The sequence below is a fragment of the Geotrypetes seraphini genome, chromosome 9, assembly GCF_902459505.1.
Source record: "Geotrypetes seraphini chromosome 9, aGeoSer1.1, whole genome shotgun sequence".
Lineage (NCBI taxonomy): Eukaryota > Metazoa > Chordata > Amphibia > Gymnophiona > Dermophiidae > Geotrypetes > Geotrypetes seraphini.
In genome coordinates this window covers 28699605-28719472 of record NC_047092.1, presented here as the reverse complement: position 1 = coordinate 28719472, position 19868 = coordinate 28699605, and the positions used below count along the sequence as shown (strand labels likewise).

Here is a 19868-nt window from a genome sequence, read left to right as displayed (position 1 = left end):
GTATTTGAACGCTCTCACAAACGACCCCACTATAGATGGCCACTGTTAAAGGGTTTTACCATTTTTATAACTGCACACATTTCTCTCTCTACATTAGGGTGAACAAACATGAAACATTTTACTGGATTATCCATCAGGAAAAACAAATTTTGGTAAGAGCATATCATTGGAATGCCAATGCCCGTGGTACCCAAAAGCTAAAGATCAATCATTTTAATGCTGTTAACCATCTGCTAACAACACTTGGTCTTCTATAACAAATCTCAGTTATTTTTGACTTTTGGCATAGTGGAGCTGATCATGTCATCCATAAATTTAACTTTAATCTTCCATAACTGGGATTTTTCTTTTAAGGTAACCTGTCTAATTTTTATCATTCTGCCTCCATGTTGCCACATATTGTCTGAGAGAGCTCCACCAGTGACACATAGGTCCCCTTTTATTTCCATTTGGAATGCTCCAACAGAAGTCTGCACAAGGAAGCAAAAAATCAATATTGATCTCAGGCTCTTCCAGTTCACAGGCAACCCGATGAAGACGAGTACCAATCAAAGCATCACGTTATTCTACTATGACCGATTAGGCCATTACCCCTATATAAATGAGGACACGGGTGAAACTTTCCATGGGGGTATTCCCCAACTGATTCCTTTGTATAACCATTTCAAAAAAGCTGAGGAAGACATTTCATTTTACATACCTTCAGAGAAACAACTAGGATTTGCAGTCATTGACTGGGAAAACTGGAGGCCATTATGGATAAGAAACTGGGCGACAAAAGACATTTACAGAAAACAGTCTGTAGAATTTGTGCAACAGAAAGATCTAACCCTGACACAGAGACGAGCACATGCAATTGCCAAAATAGAGTTTGAAGCTGCAGCTCAAAGAGTTATGTTGGACACGCTATGGTTGGGAAAATCACTGAGACCAAATCATTTTTGGGGCTATTTCTTGTTTCCAGATTGTTACAACTATGATTATAAACAACATTCCCACAATTACACAGGAAGCTGCCCTGAAATAGAATTAAAGAGAAACGATGAGCTCATGTGGCTTTGGAAGGAAAGCACAGCACTTTACCCCAATATCTATCTGGAGACAGCCCTGAAGTCTTCAAAAAATGCAGCACTCTTTGTCAGGAACCGTATTAAAGAAGCCATGAGAACTTCCAAGCTAGCCAACATCACCTCTCCTCTTCCAATCTATGCATATGCACGTCCAGTGTTTACAGACATGCCTCATAAATATCTCTCTGAGGTAACTATAACTTATTCACTGTGCTTTTTTTAAATTATTATTTCTTGATTTGTACAATCCAGACATTAACAGGTACATATATGCCAATTAAAAATTAAGCAGCCAGTTCAGATCTTTCATAGGCTCAATACATGGGTGCATATTGTGGGGGGTGGGTGAGATTTTGTAAAGGTTTTTCCATGTATAATGCTTTTTCTACACACAGAAAAGTATCAGGTGTAAACTTATTGTGGGCATTTGTGCACAACAGGGGTTGGCTCTTGGCTGATTCAGATTCATCAACAATAAACATCTTGGGTGGGGGGAATTCAGTAAAGGTTGCCCCAAGTTATGCACCAGGATGATGCACACTAAGGGCCAGATTCTGTAAAGGACATCTAAAATTTAGGCATTGTTTAGACGTCCAGCAGTAGAATGTTGAGAGCAATTCCACAATGCATAGACGCACTATAGAGAATCGCACAAAGTGTCGCTCAGCGAGTCTAAACGTGTCTAAATAGTTAGATGTCCTTTGCAGAATCGCCTTTTAGGTGTCACATAGACATCTTCACGTCTATAACATTATCACATCTCATTACTATAATGTCATTAGAATGGTGATTTTTATGCTATTTTTCATTAAAATTGTATGCAGTGAAATGGTGGTACCACTATTCTATTCTATTTATCTTTTATAGTTCAAACAATTTTTATTGATGCAAACATCATGAAATATAACATAACACAATACAATAATGATGCATCAAATACAATAATATAATAAACACATATAAACAGTGGCATACCTAGGGTATGTAGCACCCGGGGCCCATCATTTTTTGATACCCCCCCCATGGAAAAAAATATTTTTTGTAATGACCATGAAACGTAATAAATGGTCAGAATAGAACAGGCAGTGAAAATTTTTTTATATTCCAAACATAACATAACATAAATTATGTCTGAATTGTCATGACATCAGAAGTACATATGGAGTAGTTGCAGGTGATGTTTGGGACAGTTCTGATTGTGTTAGTTCGGTTTTATGTGTTTTTTGAATAGAAAGGTTTTTATTTTTTTTTTTGAAGGTTCAGTCTATGGTCGATGTCAATTGGTTGTAGAGTTGGGGGTCGAGTGTTGCAGCTCGAATGGCTAGGAGGTTGTCGAACAGTTTTTTTCTTTCGACGTTTTTGGTTAGAGGGTGTGTGAATGGTGCGTGAGTTCTCCTATGTCTGTTTGAGGTGGATTGAATTATTTAGCTGAAGAAATTAGTTACCCCCTCATCCCACACACATTAATTCTCTTCCATTATAAAAAAAACATTGATAAGTTCCCAGAAAAAAAATACATTAAAATAAAAAGTGAAAACAAAGGCCCCTATAGATGAGAACATAACATAAAAATAGCCTAACTGGGTCAGACCAATGGTCCATCATGCCCAGTAGCCCATTCTCATGGTAGCCAATCCAGGACACTAATACCTGGTCAAAACCCAAAGAGTAGCAACATTCCATGCTACCGATCCAGGGCAAGCAGACACTTCCCCCATGTCTTAATAACAGATTATGGACTTTTCCTCCAGAAATTTGTCCAAATCTTTCTTAAAACCAGCTACACTATCTGCTTTTACCATAACTTCTGGCCATTTCATTTTTAAGTTTAGATCTTTCCTTTCAAACAGAGACCTTGCTAGATGTCAAATACAGCACAAGGTAACTTCACATGGACTTAGCTGTGCAGGAAATGTGAATCTCCTCATACACCCACCATATAGTGCAAAAATGTGCAAAGGTCTGTTTATTTCTTTCGATCACTACATAGCCTAATGCCACACAAGCAGTGCTGTACAAACATATTCTGTAGGTCAATGCTAAGGATAACAGTTTCCTTCCTTGGACCAGAAGGAGATACTGATAAACCACTGGAAGAGATTCCAAAACAACACCCAAAACCCACTCAGTGTGTGAACCAGTTGAGTGGAGTGGACTAACTGGGGGGTGGAAATGGGCCCGGAGTTTGCTCAGCAGAATTTCCCAGACCACCTCTTCCTCTCAACACATTGACACGCTGCCACCACCACCACTAGGAACACCTCACTGGGTAGGCCAGCTATGCTATAAACTTTATAAAACACATTATTATATTTTCTTATAAAGCACATATTTTAACTGAACTCTCTGACATCCTCAGCCTTTCCATTCACAAAAATAGAAGGAAGAAAAGTTCCCATTTCCTGCTGTCTCATGTCCCCGGCCTATACAATATTTTTTTTCTGCAGACCCTTCAAAAGTCTGACCAAATCCTCATTTCACTTGCATTATAAAGTACTGAGGATGCCATCTCTCCCCAATTCCAGGTCCTAAAGTCTAAGACAGTAGCGCAAACTAATGCTGCCAGATTCAGGAAAAAAAAAATTTCGATTCGATTCAGCCTATTGAATTGGTTTTTCAATTCGATTTTCCTGCCCAGTTGGGTGATTTTTTTCAAAACTCCTGGTGGGTTTTATAGCTTTTTCACCCCCTTTGGCTTCTCCTAACCACACTGGCGCTATGGTGTAAATAAAATAAAGAAACAAAAAGGACTTTTCCTCTCTCTGTTAAATCCTAGCTCACGTTTGCAGTCCAACACCAGCTCTGGCAGGATACACATTTCAAATCTGACATATTATAATCACAAAACAGAAAATAAAATTAATTTTTCTACTTTTTGTTGTCTGGTTATATTTCAAATCTTGTTGGTCCAAGGCTCTGGTTTTCTTCCGATAACTTGCTTGCCAGGGTCTCCTTCTTTCTTCTTTCTGCATGCTAACCATCCATCTGCCAACTCTGTCCTCCCTTTCCATTTCCCTTCCCTCCCCAGGAAGTCTGGTATCTTTCCTTTTTTTCATCTCCCTCCACAGATCCACCTTTTCTTAACTACCCTTTCATCCGGCATCTCTCCCTCTTTCCCCACCACCCCAGAGTCCACCATCTCTCCCTTTCTTTTCCCAATTACCCTTCTATCCAGTATCTCTATCCCTCCTCCACACCTCTATCCCTCCTCCCTTGTGTCCAATTTCTCTCCCTTTCTGTTCCTTCCCTCCCTAAATCCCATGGTCCATCACCTCTCTCCCTCTCCTCTATTTTCAGACCCATTATTTCTTTCCCCCCCAAAGTTTGGCATATGCACGTCTCTTTGAACACCCCCTTCCCTCTGTGTACTTCTAAACCAGGGTCCCCCCTTAAAGGTCTGCCTGTCCCCCCTTAAAGGTCTGCCTGTCCCCCCTTGAAGGCCTGCACCCCCCTTGAAGGCCTGTCCCACCCCCTTGTAGGCCTGTCCCCCCTTGAAGGCCTGTCCCCCCCTTGAAGGTCTGCACCCCCACGAAGGCCTGCACCCCCCGAAGGCCTGTCCCCCCACTTGAAGGCCTGACCCCCCCTTGAAGGCCTGCCTGCCTGTCCCCCCTTGAAGGCCTGTTCCCCCCCTTGAAGGCCTGCACCCCCTTGAAGGTTGGCACCCCACCAAAGGCCTGCATCCCCCTTGAAGGCCTATCCCCTCCCTTGAAGGCCTGCACCCCCTTGAAGGTCTGCACCCCCCTGAAGGCCTGCACCCCACTGAAGGCCTGTCCCCCCACTTGAAGGCCTGCCTGCCTGTCCCCCCCTTGAAGGCCTGCACCCCCTTGAAGGTCGGCACCCCCCCCCCGAAGGCCTGCACCTCCCCTGAAGGCCTGTCCCCCCCCTTGAAGGCCTGTCCCCCCCCTTGTAGGCCTGTCCCCCCTCCCTTGTAGGCCTGTCCACCCCTTGAAGGCCTGCCTGCCTGTCCCCCCCTTGAAGGCCTGTCCCCTCCCTTGAAGGCCTGCACCCCCTTGAAGGTCTGCACTCCCCTGAAGGCCTGCACCCCCCCGAAGGCCTGTCCTCCCTCTTGAAGGCCTGCCTGCCTGTCCCCCCTTGAAGGCCTGTCCCCCCTTGAAGGCCTGCACCCCCTTGAAGGTCGGCACCCCTCCCGAAGGCCTGCACCCCCCCTGAAGGCCTGTCCCCCCCCTTGAAGGCCTGTCCCACCCCCTTGTAGGCCTGTCCCCCCCTTGAAGGCCTTCCTGCCTGTCCCCCCCTTGAAGGCCTGTCCCCCCCTTGTAGGCCTGTCCCCCCCTTGAAGGCCTGTCCCACCCCCTTGTAGGCCTGTCCCACCCCCTTGTAGGCCTGTCTCCCCCTTGAAGGCCTGCCTGCCTGTCCCCCCACTTGAAGGCCTGCCTGCCTGTCCCCCCCTTGAAGGCCTGCCTGCCTGTCCCCCCCTTGAAGACCTGTTCCCCCCTTGTAGGCCTGTCCCCCCCTTGAAGGCCTGTCCCCCCCTTGAAGGTCTGCACCCCCCGAATGCCTGCACCCCCCGAAGGCCTGTCCCCCCCCTTGAAGGCCTGACCCCTCTTGAAGGCCTGCCTGCCTGTCCCCCCTTGAAGGCCTGTCCCCCCCCTTGAAGGCCTGCACCCCCTTGAAGGTTGGCACCCCCCCCAAAGGCCTGTCCCCCCACTTGAAGGCCTGCCTGCCTGTCCCCCCCCTTGAAGGCCTGCACCCCCTTGAAGGTCGGCACCCCCCCAAAGGCCTGCACCCCCACTGAAGGCCTGTCCCCCCCCTTGAAGGCCTGTCCCCCCTCCCTTGTAGGCCTGTCCCCCCCTTGAAGGCCTGCCTGCCTGTCCCCCCCTTGAAGGCCTGTCCCCCCCCTTGAAGGCCTGTCCCCTCCCTTGAAGGCCTGCACCCCCTTGAAGGTCTGCACCCCCCTGAAGGCCTGTCCCCCCACTTGAAGGCCTGCCTGCCTGTCCCCCCCTTGAAGGCCTGTCTCCTCTTGAAGGCCTGCACCCCCTTGAAGGTCGGTACCCCCCCCCGAAGGCCTGCACCCCCCTGAAGGCCTGTCCCCCCCCCTTGAAGGCCTGTCCCACCCCCTTGTAGGCCTGTCCCCCCCTTGAAGGCCTGCTTGCCTGTCCCCCCCTTGTAGGCCTGTCCCCCCCTTGATGGCCTGTCCCCCCCCTTGAAGGTCTGCACCCCCCCGAAGGTCTGCACCCCCCGAAGGCCTGTCCCCCCCCTTGAAAGCCTGACCCCCCTTGAAGGCCTGCCTGCCTGTCCCCCCTTGAAGGCCTGTCCCCCCCCTTGAAGGCCTGCACCCCCTTGAAGGTTGGCACCCCCCAAAGGCCTGCACCCCCCTTGAAGGTCTGTCCCCTCCCTTGAAGGCCTGCAGCCCCCCGAAGGCCTGCACCCCCCGAAGGCCTGTCCCCCCACTTGAAGGCCTGCCTGCCTGTCCCCCCCTTGAAGGCCTGCACCCCCTTGAAGGTCGGCACCCCCCCCCAAAGGCCTGCACCCCCCCGAAGGCCTGTCCCCCCTTGAAGGCCTGTCCCCCCTCTTGTAGGCCTGTCCCCCCCCCTTGTAGGCCTGTCCCCCCCTTGAAGGCCTGCCTGCCTGTCCCCCCCTTGAAGGCCTGCACCCCCTTGAAGGTCTGCACCCCACCCGAAGGCCTGCACCCCCCCCCCCCTTGAAGGCCTGCCTGCCTGTCACCCCCCCTCCCCCTTGAAAGCCTGCCTGCCTGCCTGCCCGCCCCACCCTGAAGGCCTGATGCCCCGACCCACCCCTAAGGACCGTTCGCCCCCCTGGCCTCCCCGCACTACCTATGAAGCAGCCGCAGCAGGATCGCGACATCAGCTATCCCTGCGCTGCTTAGGAGCTGCTTCCTGCGCTGCGGTCCCACCCCCTCCTCTGACGTCAGAGGAGGGGTGGGACCGCGGCGCAGGAAACAGCGCCCAAGCAGCTCAGGGATTGCTGACATCGCGATCCTGCTGCGGGCTGCTTCATAGGTGTGCTGGAAGGTCAGTGGGGCGAGCGGTCCTTCGGGCGTGGGGGGGACTGAGCGGCAAGGCCGGGAACACCCCCTCAGGGCTGGCACCCGGGGCGGACCGCCCCCCCCCCCCCACCCCCCCCTTGGTACGCCACTGCATATAAATAATGCCTTCAACCCCCTCTAACAAATCCCACTTAATCTATATATGCCTATGTTTTCAAAACTTTCAATACCCTCTACCTCCCCTCCCTAAGCCCCCCCCTCCCTTCCACAACCAATGGTACTCTCTACCCCACCTCATCAAAACACCCCAATTCTATCTCAATCTTACTAAATTAAAGCCCAATTAGGATACCCATCTTAAAACCGCACTTCGGCTTTAGGATGTAAGGCTTGCAAATATGGATCCCAGATTTGCATAAACAACATCTTTCACTTCCTAGTCCCTCCAGCATCTCTAGCTTCCTAGATGGCCAACTGATGTAACTGGTTCCGCCAATGCCAATACTTCGGAGGGTCAGGGATCGTCCAATATTGAAGAATACATTTTTTTGCCAATAGACTCATCTTCCTACACAGCCCCTTATGCCCCTTAGGTAAGTGACCAAAAGCCTCTGGTAAATCCAAAATAAAATGGGACGGAGAACAGCGCAAGGATCTTCCAATTATCTTTGACATATAAGATATTATTTGCTTCCAAAAGTGCTGAATAATGGGACAAAACCAAAATGCATGTCCCAAAGTATGACTCCCCCATCCCACATTTGTGACATAGTGGAGTAGAAAGACCTCCACTATAAAACAAACATCTTTTAATCCTTTTTTTAATTTTGCTTCTGTCACAGGGAGCAGAGTGGGATTCAAACCAACAACATCAGGGTGCTAAGGCTGTAGCTCTACCATTACACCACACACACTCAGATATTAAACCGCATGTCAATTCCAAAGTCAAGCTTATATCCTCTTGATTTACAAGCAGACATTTCTCTAGGATAAATATCAAACATGTACCTTCAACCCTTGTCCAATTCCTCTTTTGGCTTCTATGTTCCTCAAAGTACATGGAAAAACTAACTAAATAAATATATATATAGCATACTAAATCCTCAACTTTTTAGTAAAAGGACTGCTTGCAAAAGGAGGTCTACTTTTGAGCGTGAGTTGGGCGCTAGATAGGCTTCATTTAGGTGGGCGTGACTTAGGCATCACTTAGGTGTGCTTGAGGTGTCGTCATATAGGTAAATGGGGCTTCTATTTTTAGATGTTTAATAATATATTTACTTAAGCGAAGCTCATGAAAAATATATTGCATACTAAAGCTTATATTTGGGGAGCTAAAGAGGACTCTAGGTTGATATTCAGGTCAAAATATGTTTAATAATGCATTACTCAAGCAAAAAAAGCATTACTCAAACAAAAAAAATATATATACTGCATATTAAACTTCATTTCCAAAAGGTTAAGAACATAAAAGGAAATACACTACTCACACAATGGCTGCAGTAGTTCAGAGCAAGTGGATGTATCTGATGCACAATCCTGACCTCATTGTGACATCATCAATAAGCACCTACAGTCATGTGAAAAAATGAGGACACTCCGTGAAAATTCAGTTCTTTTGTAAGAAATATTCACATATCGATGTCAATTTTTTTTATTTATCTGTGGAAAAGAAAGTGATGTAATTGCAGATAAACAACAAAAAGTTTCCTTGATTTACTCATGAAACAAAATTTTAGATGTATTTTTCGAAATGGGCATTTTTCCACTACTGACTTTAGGCATCTAGCGCCATACGTCCAAATTGGACTTAGATGTAGGTTTTGATCATGCCCCTCTCTCTGTTTAAGGAATATGTTCTTAGTAAGTTTTATTAATTGTTTTTAATGCTTTGTTCGATCACTTTGTAAATCGCTGTGAACTTTGCAAGATATTGGCAGTATACAAATAAATTTTGTATACCGCCAATAAATTGTATAATACAAAACAAAATTATATACCGCCATTACCTTGCAAAGTTTACAGTATATATATACAGTAGATGGCAGAATGCCACTAAAAATAAGAATATGTACAGGGGTATCTGACCATACTTGGGATTTTAACCCATAATCTTTGGAAGATGGAAGCAGTGCCTTTAACCACTGAGCCACAGGGTGCTTTCTTTTAGACATAGGTTCCTGCCATGTGAGATGATACCTTAGGACATCATAAACCATCTCAGGGTAAAAATGTTTCCCTCTGGACCCTGAAAATGTAAATGGCAAAGTCTACAATCCATACTCTCTTAAGAGAGCAAATAAAAAGCTGTGAAGGTACTGGAGAGGGGTGTGTGTATGGATTTGAACGCATGACCTTTGGAAGATGAAAGCAATCCTTTAAACACTGAGCTATAGGACCTTTTGTTTAGGTAGAGGTTCCTCTTATTTTGTAGTGACATCTAGGTGCATATTGATGATGTCAAGATTGTGCATCAGACATGTTCACTTGCTCTGAACTACTGCAGCCCTTGTATGTGTAGTGTTTTGCCTTTTATGTTCTTAACCTTTTGGAAATGAGGTTTAGTATGCAATATATATTTTTTTTCATGTGCTTTGTTTGAGTAACAAACAACAAAAAGTCCAACAGGAAAAGAACCCACGGGTTCAAAATCATACAATGCATTATTGAAAATCTTTTTCTATTATTATCAAATAGGGTTCTTCTTTAGCCCCAAAATAGAAGTTTAGTATGCAATATATTTTTTTTCATGTGTTTTGCTTAAATAATGCATTATTAAACATATTTTGAGCTTAATATCAACCTGGAGTCCTCTATATGCCCAAAATAAAAGCCCATTCACCTATAAAAAGATGCTTATGGCACGCCTAAGTGACACCTAAGTGACATCCACCTAACTTGCATCTACCTAGCACCCAACTCATGCTCAAAAGTAGACCTGGTTTTGTAACACCTATATTTTAGGCTTTAGGTAGACGCATTTGGGCACTGAGCAACATGCGATTCTCTAAATAGACGTCCAAATCAAAGTCACTCCTATGCCACACCCTTGCCTATTTTTTAGGCGCAACTTTTTCCGATGGATATCCATGAAATTGTGGACGTCTATTTGTAGAATTGCATCCAATGTTTAGACATTTAAGTTTCAATTAATGCTTGTTAACGTAATTAACTGGACTTATTTTCTACTTTATTTGGACACCTAAATCAATGTGGACACCTAAAATTAGACGTCCTTTACAGAATTTGTCCCTACGTGTGAATTCTATAAAGGCAGTTCCCTGCAGAAATGTCTTTATAGAATACCAACTTATTAGAATACCAACTTTATAGAATACAGTTTGCAATTTTGCCCTTAACAACTTGAGCATTTATGTCAGTCAAAGACTGGTGTAAATGCTCATGACCAACTACTGTCAGTTAGGCATAGAAATTAAAATATTCTATTACCATGTGCCTACATCCTGGGAACATCCTTGACCTACCTAAACCCCTCCCCTGGCCACACACCCTTTGGAGTTGCATGTGAGATGTTAGGCAGCAGATTATAGAATAAGGGCATAAGGCAGATCCTTACCTAACTACTATTAACTGCCAATTAGCACTTGTTAATGGCAATAATTGATTATAATCACCTATTTAGCCAATTGGGTTTACATACAGATCTGTGCCCAAAATTGCATACCCAACTTTGGGCAAACTATACAGAATATAGTTACTGCTGTGTTACACCACAGTGAACATATATAAGATTTGAACATAAGGGAATAAGATAAACTTCCTAAGCAAAATTAAGTTGCTTTTTATTAAGCATACTGGAAACCGTAGTCATTTACTCTCTGATTTTTTTGAAAATATCTTTTTTTAGGTTGATCTGGTACATACACTGGGAGAAAGTGCTGCAATGGGCATCTCTGGATTTATAATGTGGGGAGATCTCTCTTTAGCACAGACTATGGTATGAAAAACATTAAATAGCTTTGTTTACATATACATATACTGTATATATAGCGAAGTTGCTTACCTGTAACATAGGTTCTCTGTAGACAGCAGGGGAATGCAATCACACTTTGTGGTGAAGTCCTAGACTGACAAAGTGTGCCTGCATCTCTCCTACTTGTCTCCGAAGTATATATATATATATATATATATATATATATATATATATACACACAAATTTTTTAGCCCGTTACATTAACGGGTGCTAGAATAGATACGTAGACTTAGGCATTTCTTTCTTTATGTCTGTCTTTCTTTCTCTCTCCCTGCTCCTTTTCTTTCTGTCTCTCTCCTTGGCCCCCTGTCTGTATGTCTTTCTTTATTTCTTTCTCTCTCTCCTTGTCTGTCTTTCTTTCTGTCTCTCTCCCTAGCCCCTTGTCTGTCTTTCATTCTGTCTCTCTCCCTGCCCCCTGCCTGTCTGTCTCTCTCAGTGGCCCTCTATCTGTGTCTTTCTTTCTCTCTTCCTGCCCGCTGTCTGTTTTTTTTTACTTTCTGTCTCTCCCCCCTGTCTAGCAGCACCCTTTCCCTGCTCCCCTTGTCCAGAAGTAGCCCTTCTCCCTTCCTTTTACCTCCCTACATCCAGCAGCACCCCTTCCCTGCTCCCCCTGTCCAGCAGTAGCCCTTCTCCCTTCCTTTTACCTCCCCCCTGTACAGCAGCACCCCTTCCATGCTCCCCCTGTCCAGCAGTAGCCCTTCCCTGCTCCCCCTGTCCAGTGTTGCGGAGGGAAGGCAATATGTAGCACACAAAGTCTCCTGGTTTTTGCAGCGTCGCAAAGGGAAGGCAATATTAAAACTGCTGCAGGCTCCAACGCTCGTTGTTGAGACGGGGAAACCGCCACACGCTCCTTCTTCTCACTGCATATGCGGAAACCGCCGAACAAAACCATGCTCCTACTGCGCATGTGGCGGCACGGAGGCACAGATCACGGACACATGGAGTTTCAACTGCGCATGTGCGCTAAGGATTTTCTTATAGCGGATACGAGGGTCATACTGAAATTAACAAGCAACAATTTTTTAAAAGTCAGAATTTATTAATGTTGGAAAAACAAGTACAGTACATCATCTAAATACTACATGTTGAGGTATTGTGATGTCATTAGCTTCTATCACATGACCACAGGCAGTAGATAAAAAATGGCTGACACTGATGTTTCATTTCATCAATGTGCTGTCATTGAATTCCTTGTTAAAGAGGAAATTCTCAATGTAGAAATTCTACAAAGACTTCAGCATGCATATGGAGATGTGTGCATGGTCGCTAAAAGTGTTAGGAGATGGGTGACACAAAAAAACAAAAAGGGAGACCCAATGATCCACAGTAAAAACAATCCAAAGATAAAAACAACACACTGTGGATGAAACAAACAGATTTTTCGCACAACTCTGCTTGTTTCAAGCCAATTTCAGGTTTTATGCTCAAAGACACGTACATTGTTTTGCTGATATTTTTATCTTTGTACCCTACATCATTCGGACCCCTGAGGAAGGCGGTCTCACTGAAACACGGACTGTGTAGGGTCTGTCAAGACAATCATACGTGTATTACTAATTTAGACTTTTATTTGTATTTTTATTGTGAAGAGTGAATAAAATCATCTTTCAGGACATCCACAGGAGATGGGTGAAACATTTCAAAAATGGAAACACGAGCATCCAAGATCAGCCTCGTAGCGGTAGCCCTCGCACTATCTGCACTGAACGCAATAAGGAAAAGGTTGATGACATCATTAAAGAAGACAGATATCTCACTGTGAAAGAAATCACAGCAAAACTTGGAATAGGACACAGTGCAGTGCAGGAAATTATTGAAAGCTTAGGCTATCGAAAAGTTTGTGCCCGCTGGGTCCTACGTTTGTTGACCGAAAACCACAAAGTTCAGAGAAAAACCATCACTCAAGACCTTCTTCAAAGATATCGCAATGAAGATGATTTTCTGTACCCTGCCTACAGTCCCGACCTGGCACCCTCTGACTACCATCTTTTTGGTTTTGTGAAGGAACAGATGTGAGGCCAACACTATGAGATAGTGGAGGACATCCAGAAAGCAGTGCATCTGTGTCTTCAGGCAGCTGGAACGGAGTTCTACCACAAGGGAATTTTCAAGCTTGCAGAACGATGGGAAAAATGTGTGCCGAGAAATGGCAACTATGTTGAAAAGTGAAGAAAAGTCTGTACATTAAAATGATGTATTTGTTTTTTCTACATTAATAAATTGATTTTTTTAAATTGCTGCTCATTAATTTCAGTATGACCCTCATGTGTGTATATATACACACAATATAATATTTATTTCTATACTGCCAATACCTTGCAAAGTTCATAGCGATTTACAAAGTGACCGAACAAAGCATTAAAAACAATTAATAAAACCTACTAAGAACATATTCTTTAATCAGAGAGAGGGGCATAATCAAAACATACATCTAAGTCCAAATTGGACGTATGACGCTAGACACCGAAAGTCAGCAGTTGAAAAATGCCCATTTTTGAAAAATGCATCTAAAATTTTATTTATTTTTTAATCATCTATCTGGACGTCCAGGAAAATGTATGGGGATGGAGAAGTATGCAGAGAAAGTACAGAGCAGGTTTATGGAGAGGGGAGAGATAAGGGCTGCATAGTTTGGTTAACAGACAGCACAGTTACTTACCACCTAGAAGCTTGATATATTAGAAACTGCAGTATTCAAAAACCAATAGGTATACAACTGAACCTTCCAGAGCACTCTCTAACTGACCTTAAGGTTGCCATACTTCAACAAAGGATCTTCATAGGGACACTCCAGCATGAAACTAGTGAATTGGAACTTACCAAAAAGTTTGACACCATCATCACAAACCTGAATAGGAATAATGGATTCATGGCGCATTACAGGTGTAAATGGACTTAACTACTCTGAAGTCATCCTATCTTTTGTTCTTTCTCACGCACCACAACTGTCACTTAACTGAACTATGCAACCTTTATCTCTCCCTTAACATACCATGCCCTATACTTTCCAATAGTTTATCTTTGTATCCTTCTCCCTTCCCTTACACATCTTTCTGTATATGCACCCATGTTCTGAACTTCACTTCATGCATTTGATGAACTGGACTCTGGTCCACAAAACCCATGCCTCAAAAAAATTGATTATCATATTTTTATGCACATAAACTCAAATTTAATAATGGCATGCAGAACAGTGCATGCAGATTTGGGCATGAGCCCAACTGGCATTCACAATTTAATTGAACAATGAGCCAATCAGCACTGATAATTGGATGCTAACAATTAATTATTGATGCTAATTGGCAACAATTGAAATTTACGTGTGCATCTTTATAGTCGCTATTCTAAAAAGATGCACATGTAAATTTTTCTGCATAGATCCAAAAAGGGGCATGGTTATCAGAGGGGCATGGGTGGGTCAGGGACATTCTTAGAATATGAAGGCAGTGTTACAGAATAAGGCTAATCCATGCCTAATTTAGATTTATTGTTTGTTGAAAGCTTCTATACCGCTACTAATGACTGGGGAGTCAATTAAGAACAGTTTACATGAGCTTCTATTGCATTGTTAAAGTAGGTGAGAAGATTTTTACCAGGTTTCAGCTGGTGTAAATCCTTGCACTCTAAAATTTGGCACAGATCCCAGTGCCAAACACTATTCTATAAACGACGCTCCGACTTGGAACATCCTTTATAGAATAGTGCTTAGTGCTCATTTTTTGGCACGGATTTTTCAGCACCATATACAGAATCCAGCCTAACTATGCACACACATGTACAATGCATACAAATTGTGAGTGTATGTAAGAATTAATTGGTATAAGGAGAAAGGGACTGGGACTTGTATACCGCCTTTTTAGTTATACAACCTCAAAGCAGTTTACATATATACAAGTCCATGTATATAACACACTATATAGGGCTCATTTCCAGAAAAGAAAAACATCCAAAAAGTGGTATAAAGGGGGAGATGGACATTTTTCTCACCAAACCCTTCTAATTTGCTATTTTCAAAACCCCTTTTGTAGACATCTATGGTGGCTGTATGCAGTGCATCTAAATCTCAAGGGGGCATGGTTTGGATGGGACTAGGGCAGGCTTATGATTTGGATGTTCTTCTGCAGTAGTCAAACATTTTAGAAAACGTCCAGGCATAATTTGGACATTTGGGGCTAAACCTGTTTTAACAACAAATAAATGCCAAAAAGGTGCCTAAAATGACCAGATGACCACAGGAGGGATGAAGGCATGACCCCCCTTACATTCTCCCAGTGGTCACTGATCCCTTATCACACCCCAAAGATATGAATGAAGCAGTACATACCTGCCTGTATGATAGCGTCAGATGTTATGGGCAGTCCTATAACAGCAGCAAACAGATTCCTCAGGTAGTCTAGTGTAGTGAACCATAGGGATGAGGACTCAGGTCCATATCCCACTTTAACTACTACAGAGGAACATGTGAGCCTTCCAAAACATACCCAAATCCCACTGTACCTAAATATAGGTGACACTTGCAGGCATAAAGGCTATTGTTGTGGTGAACAGTTGGGTCTAGTAGGTTTTGGGTGAGTTTTGGAGGGCTTACCACACACCAGTGGCTCCCAAACCTGTCCTGGGGGACCCCCAGCCAGTCAGTCATTATGCCATTGTATAGATCCATGGTGAGGCCCCACCTGGAATACTGTGTGCAATTCTGGAGGCCGCATTATCGCAAGGATGTGCTGAGACTGGAATCGGTGCAAAGAATGGCCACCCGGATGGTCTCGGGACTCAAGGATCTACCATACGAAAAACGGCTTGACAAATTACAGCTATACTCGCTCGAGGAGCGCAGAGAGAGGGGAGACATGATTGAGACGTTCAAGTATCTTACGGGCCGCATCGAGGCGGAGGAAGATATCTTCTTTTTCAAGGGTCCCACGACAACAAGAGGGCATCCGTTGAAAATCAGGGGCGGGAAACTACGAGGTGACACCAGGAAATTCTTTTTCACTGAAAGAGTGGTTGATCGTTGGAATAGTCTTCCACTACAGGTGATTGAGGCCAGCAGCGTGCCTGATTTTAAGGCCAAATGGGATCGGCACATGGGATCTATTCACAGGGCAAAGGTAGGGGAGGGACATTAAGGTGGGCAGACTAGATGGGCCGTGGGCCCTTATCTGCCGTCTATTTCTATGTTTCTATGTTTCTATGTAATGAATATGCATGAGAGAAATTTGCATATAATGGAAGTGACAGGTATGCAAATCTCTCTCATGCATATTTATTAGGGATATCTTGAAAACCTGACTGGCTGGGGGTCCCCAGGACAGATTTGGGAACCACTGCCATACACTATAAGAGGGTTATGGTGAAATATGTACCCAAGCTTTTTTATGTGATGTTCAATACATGTCCTCTAAAGTGCCCCACTGCTCTGCTGGGATGTCTGTGTGGCTAGTCAACTAAAAATGCTGGTCACTCCTACATCCTAATGGCTTGTTTTGTGTGTTTTTCTTCTAGACGTGTTTATTTTGAAAATAGTTCAAAAAGGTAAACACACTGAGGACAAGAACTCTAATAAATGATCATTTTCAAAACAAAAAAATAGACACTTTGCTGTTTCAAAAATGGTCATGTTCGCTACTGGATATTGTGCATCTTCCATAAAAAGTCCAAACTTGGATTTGGATGTCATATCAAAAATGTCCCTCTATACCAGCTTATTTTTCTAAGACATGCTAATTGCTACTTGGGATCTAGCTAGGTACTTAGGACCTGGGTTGGCCACTGTTGGAAACAGGATACTTAGCTTGATGGACCTTCGGTCTGTCCAAGTATGACAATCCTTATGTTCTTATGTTCTAACACATTGCAATTATCATAGTACATCTTGGTAAAAATACACTGGTATAGCACAAAGGGGGTCTGCATGATTTGTAAAAATGTGTATACATGAAAGTACAGTAGTCTATAAGGTGCTAACTTCCCTGTAAATCATGTTTTTTATGTTTAAGAAACAAATCCAATTATTTTAATTGGTTTTCACTGCAATGATTTTTATTTCAGTCTGTTTTCTTTACTTACATTTTACAGAAAACCTGCACAAATTTAAACAACTATTTGAAGGATGTTTTAAATCCCTATATCATAAATGTAACACTGGCAGCAAAAATGTGTAGCCATGTGCTTTGCCAGAATAAAGGCACTTGCACAAGGAAGAACTGGAATACTAGTGATTACCTTCATCTAAACCCACAAAACATTCTTATTCAGCAGACAAAGGAAGGGAGCTATTTGGTAACTGGACAACCAGCTGTTGAGGACCTGCAACAATTTACAGAGAGGTTTAATTGCCTTTGTTATGCAGGACACAGATGTAAACCTACAATTGACATTCAGCACATCGGACACATCCAGGTGTGCATGACAGTTGACATTTGTGTTACAGCAACCTTCTACCCAACTTTGAATCCTAGAACCAAGGACACAACTCTCAAGACATTCTTACCACATACAGAAGCCGCTATAGACATCTCTACCGCCAAGGCCATAAAGTACAGGGATACCTACATTATAGACATCATGAGTAAACGGAAGATGAATGGTACACAACCAGTGAAAAACAATGTGGGCACTGCAAGATCTGGTTCAGTGTTACTGATAAACTGTTCTCAAATATTGTCCAGTTTGATGTTTCAGTACTTAATATTTTATAGACTCATCTTAAACCTTTAACATGTCCTTGAGAGCAACAATATAATATGATTGAATAATGGAAACAAAATCCTCTACAATTAAAAAAAAACTTGCTATATGAGCCAGAATCTTAATCAGACCTTAGTTTTTGGGTAGGTCTGAGGGATAGACTTAGTGGGCCTGACTTCCAACACTGCGATGCCATGACAAAAACAGTACAAATAAATACCTTGGCTAGTGGGGATCCCACAGCACCTGCCAGCTGAAGATTTTACATAAGGATCTAACCAGCTGGATCCCTCATGCCAAAAATTTCCCCATGGAGAACTGCTAAATACAGCACATTAATTTCACTAAGCAACTTTATTTATCTGCCTTTAAAGCAGGAATTCCCATGGAGTGGGTGTTTAGGTCAGAGGAGTAACTGAATTATCAAATCTGTGCATATAGGATCTTTCATTTAATCCCATTCACAGCAATAGCATGGTCAATGCTTGCAGAAATATCTGAATAAGTAATGTGTGCAGCAATCCTTTGTACTGTTATACTATCACTCGTGTTCTCCAAAAACAGTACTTCACAGCATGTTTACTTATAGCTTTTTACTTATTCATTGGTCTTCAGGGATGCAGAAATTGGTCTTCAGGGATGCAGAAATATCTGTGCATCCTGCCATCCTACAGTACAAGGAAGATTGCCTCCAGTGTGCCAAGAGTTATCAATCTTGGTAAATATTAGCTCAGCCAATATTCCATGACTAGAACTGTTAGAAAAACCTATAAGTGGACTAGTAGAAACTATAGTGTTGACGAGGTAAGGGTGCCTTCTATCTTCTTTACCCTCTTTCCTCTAGTTCAATGTATCTCATTAGTGTGCCGTGGCGAGATTCTGGGTCTATCATGAGACGCGGTGAGAAGGAGATGATATTAGAAACTGCACGTCCTGTAGGCAGTCAGCTGGTGCTGGTGCCTCTCCTCCTTTCCACACCTTGCCTCTCTTCCACCTCTTTTCCTTTTGCACCCCCCCTGGCATAATAGCAAGCTCAGGGCCCTGTCTGGAGGGCCTCCATGCATGCGTGGATGTCAATGTGATGATGTCATGCATGCACGTGACATCACTGCATTGAAGTCAGCGCCCTCCAAATACGGCCCCGAGTTTAGTGTGCCGCGGTTTCAAAAAGTTTGCGGGAAACTGCTGTAGTCACTGGAAACAACAGACACAGATCCACAGCCATACAGTGTACTACATAAAAATGCCATTGCTGTTTTACTCCAAACCCCAACACACCCCTATTCCATCTCCACTTAGAGGCTTACTACCTACTTCTCCTACAAGGGAAGAAACTTTAAGCCCACCTAAGTCTAGGCCTCAGGATCATCTAAGCCGAGCTCCTGGAATACTGTCATGGGCCACCATCTGTTTGTAGCCCCAAATCTTTAATGGATTGCCCAAAAACAACAGCCTGTCCAAGCACTCCAAACAAACAGCATCTTTATTGTCCTTTAACATCTGTGAATTTAAATCCAATAGCACTGTTCAAGATCTCTGAGGCACTAAGGCAAATTTAGACATGTACAACCAACGTTTAAACACAAGGAAGCTGATATTCAACATTAAGTGGCAAGAGAAGTTCCTGGCCAATTAAACCACACTGAGCTGGCTGACTACCAATATCAACAGCACTTAATTGAATATCAGCCCTAACCATTGGGACACTGTCTGAGCAGTGCTCGTGTGGTCTGGGGGCAGAGCTGGGGCAGTCTGATATACGTGCTGTACAACCAAAACAGTATATGTTTATTATTGTATATGCAGGTATTTTCAATGTCCCTAGTGGCTCATAATCTATGTTTTTGTGCCCAATTTCCCAGGCTACTCCTCCATGCCATAATTTCCCATAAATGGGACATTAGCACACACAGGCAACATTCAGTACCTGTACTTGCATAAATTTCAAGATTATTTAAATTTACTATCCCCCTGTTGGGGGAAAGCTTCTATGTGGCTTATACTTATAAACTAGAAGTATTATAAAAAGTTGTGACGTTATACACTAACGTGAATGTGAGGGAAAGGGGAGAAACTATAATATGCATAGAATAGTGGGTAGGGTAGTAAAATAGGATAGACAAGTGTTATCTCAGACATTCAACCCAAGCCT

At 43.7% G+C, this 19868-nt stretch overlaps 1 protein-coding gene across 1 annotated transcript in view; it reads left to right on the top strand.

Annotated features, from left to right (window-relative positions):
• Positions 1-18438, top strand: part of LOC117366886 (hyaluronidase PH-20-like) — a 31752-nt gene extending 13314 nt beyond the window's left edge. The window contains exons 2-6 of the mRNA XM_033958860.1: positions 98-152; positions 355-1260; positions 10901-10990; positions 17105-17615; positions 18332-18438. Coding sequence (XP_033814751.1) covers positions 98-152; positions 355-1260; positions 10901-10990; positions 17105-17615; positions 18332-18438 — 1669 coding nt within the window. The remainder of the gene's footprint in view (positions 1-97; positions 153-354; positions 1261-10900; positions 10991-17104; positions 17616-18331) is intronic.
• Positions 18439-19868: the final 1430 nt, after the last annotated feature.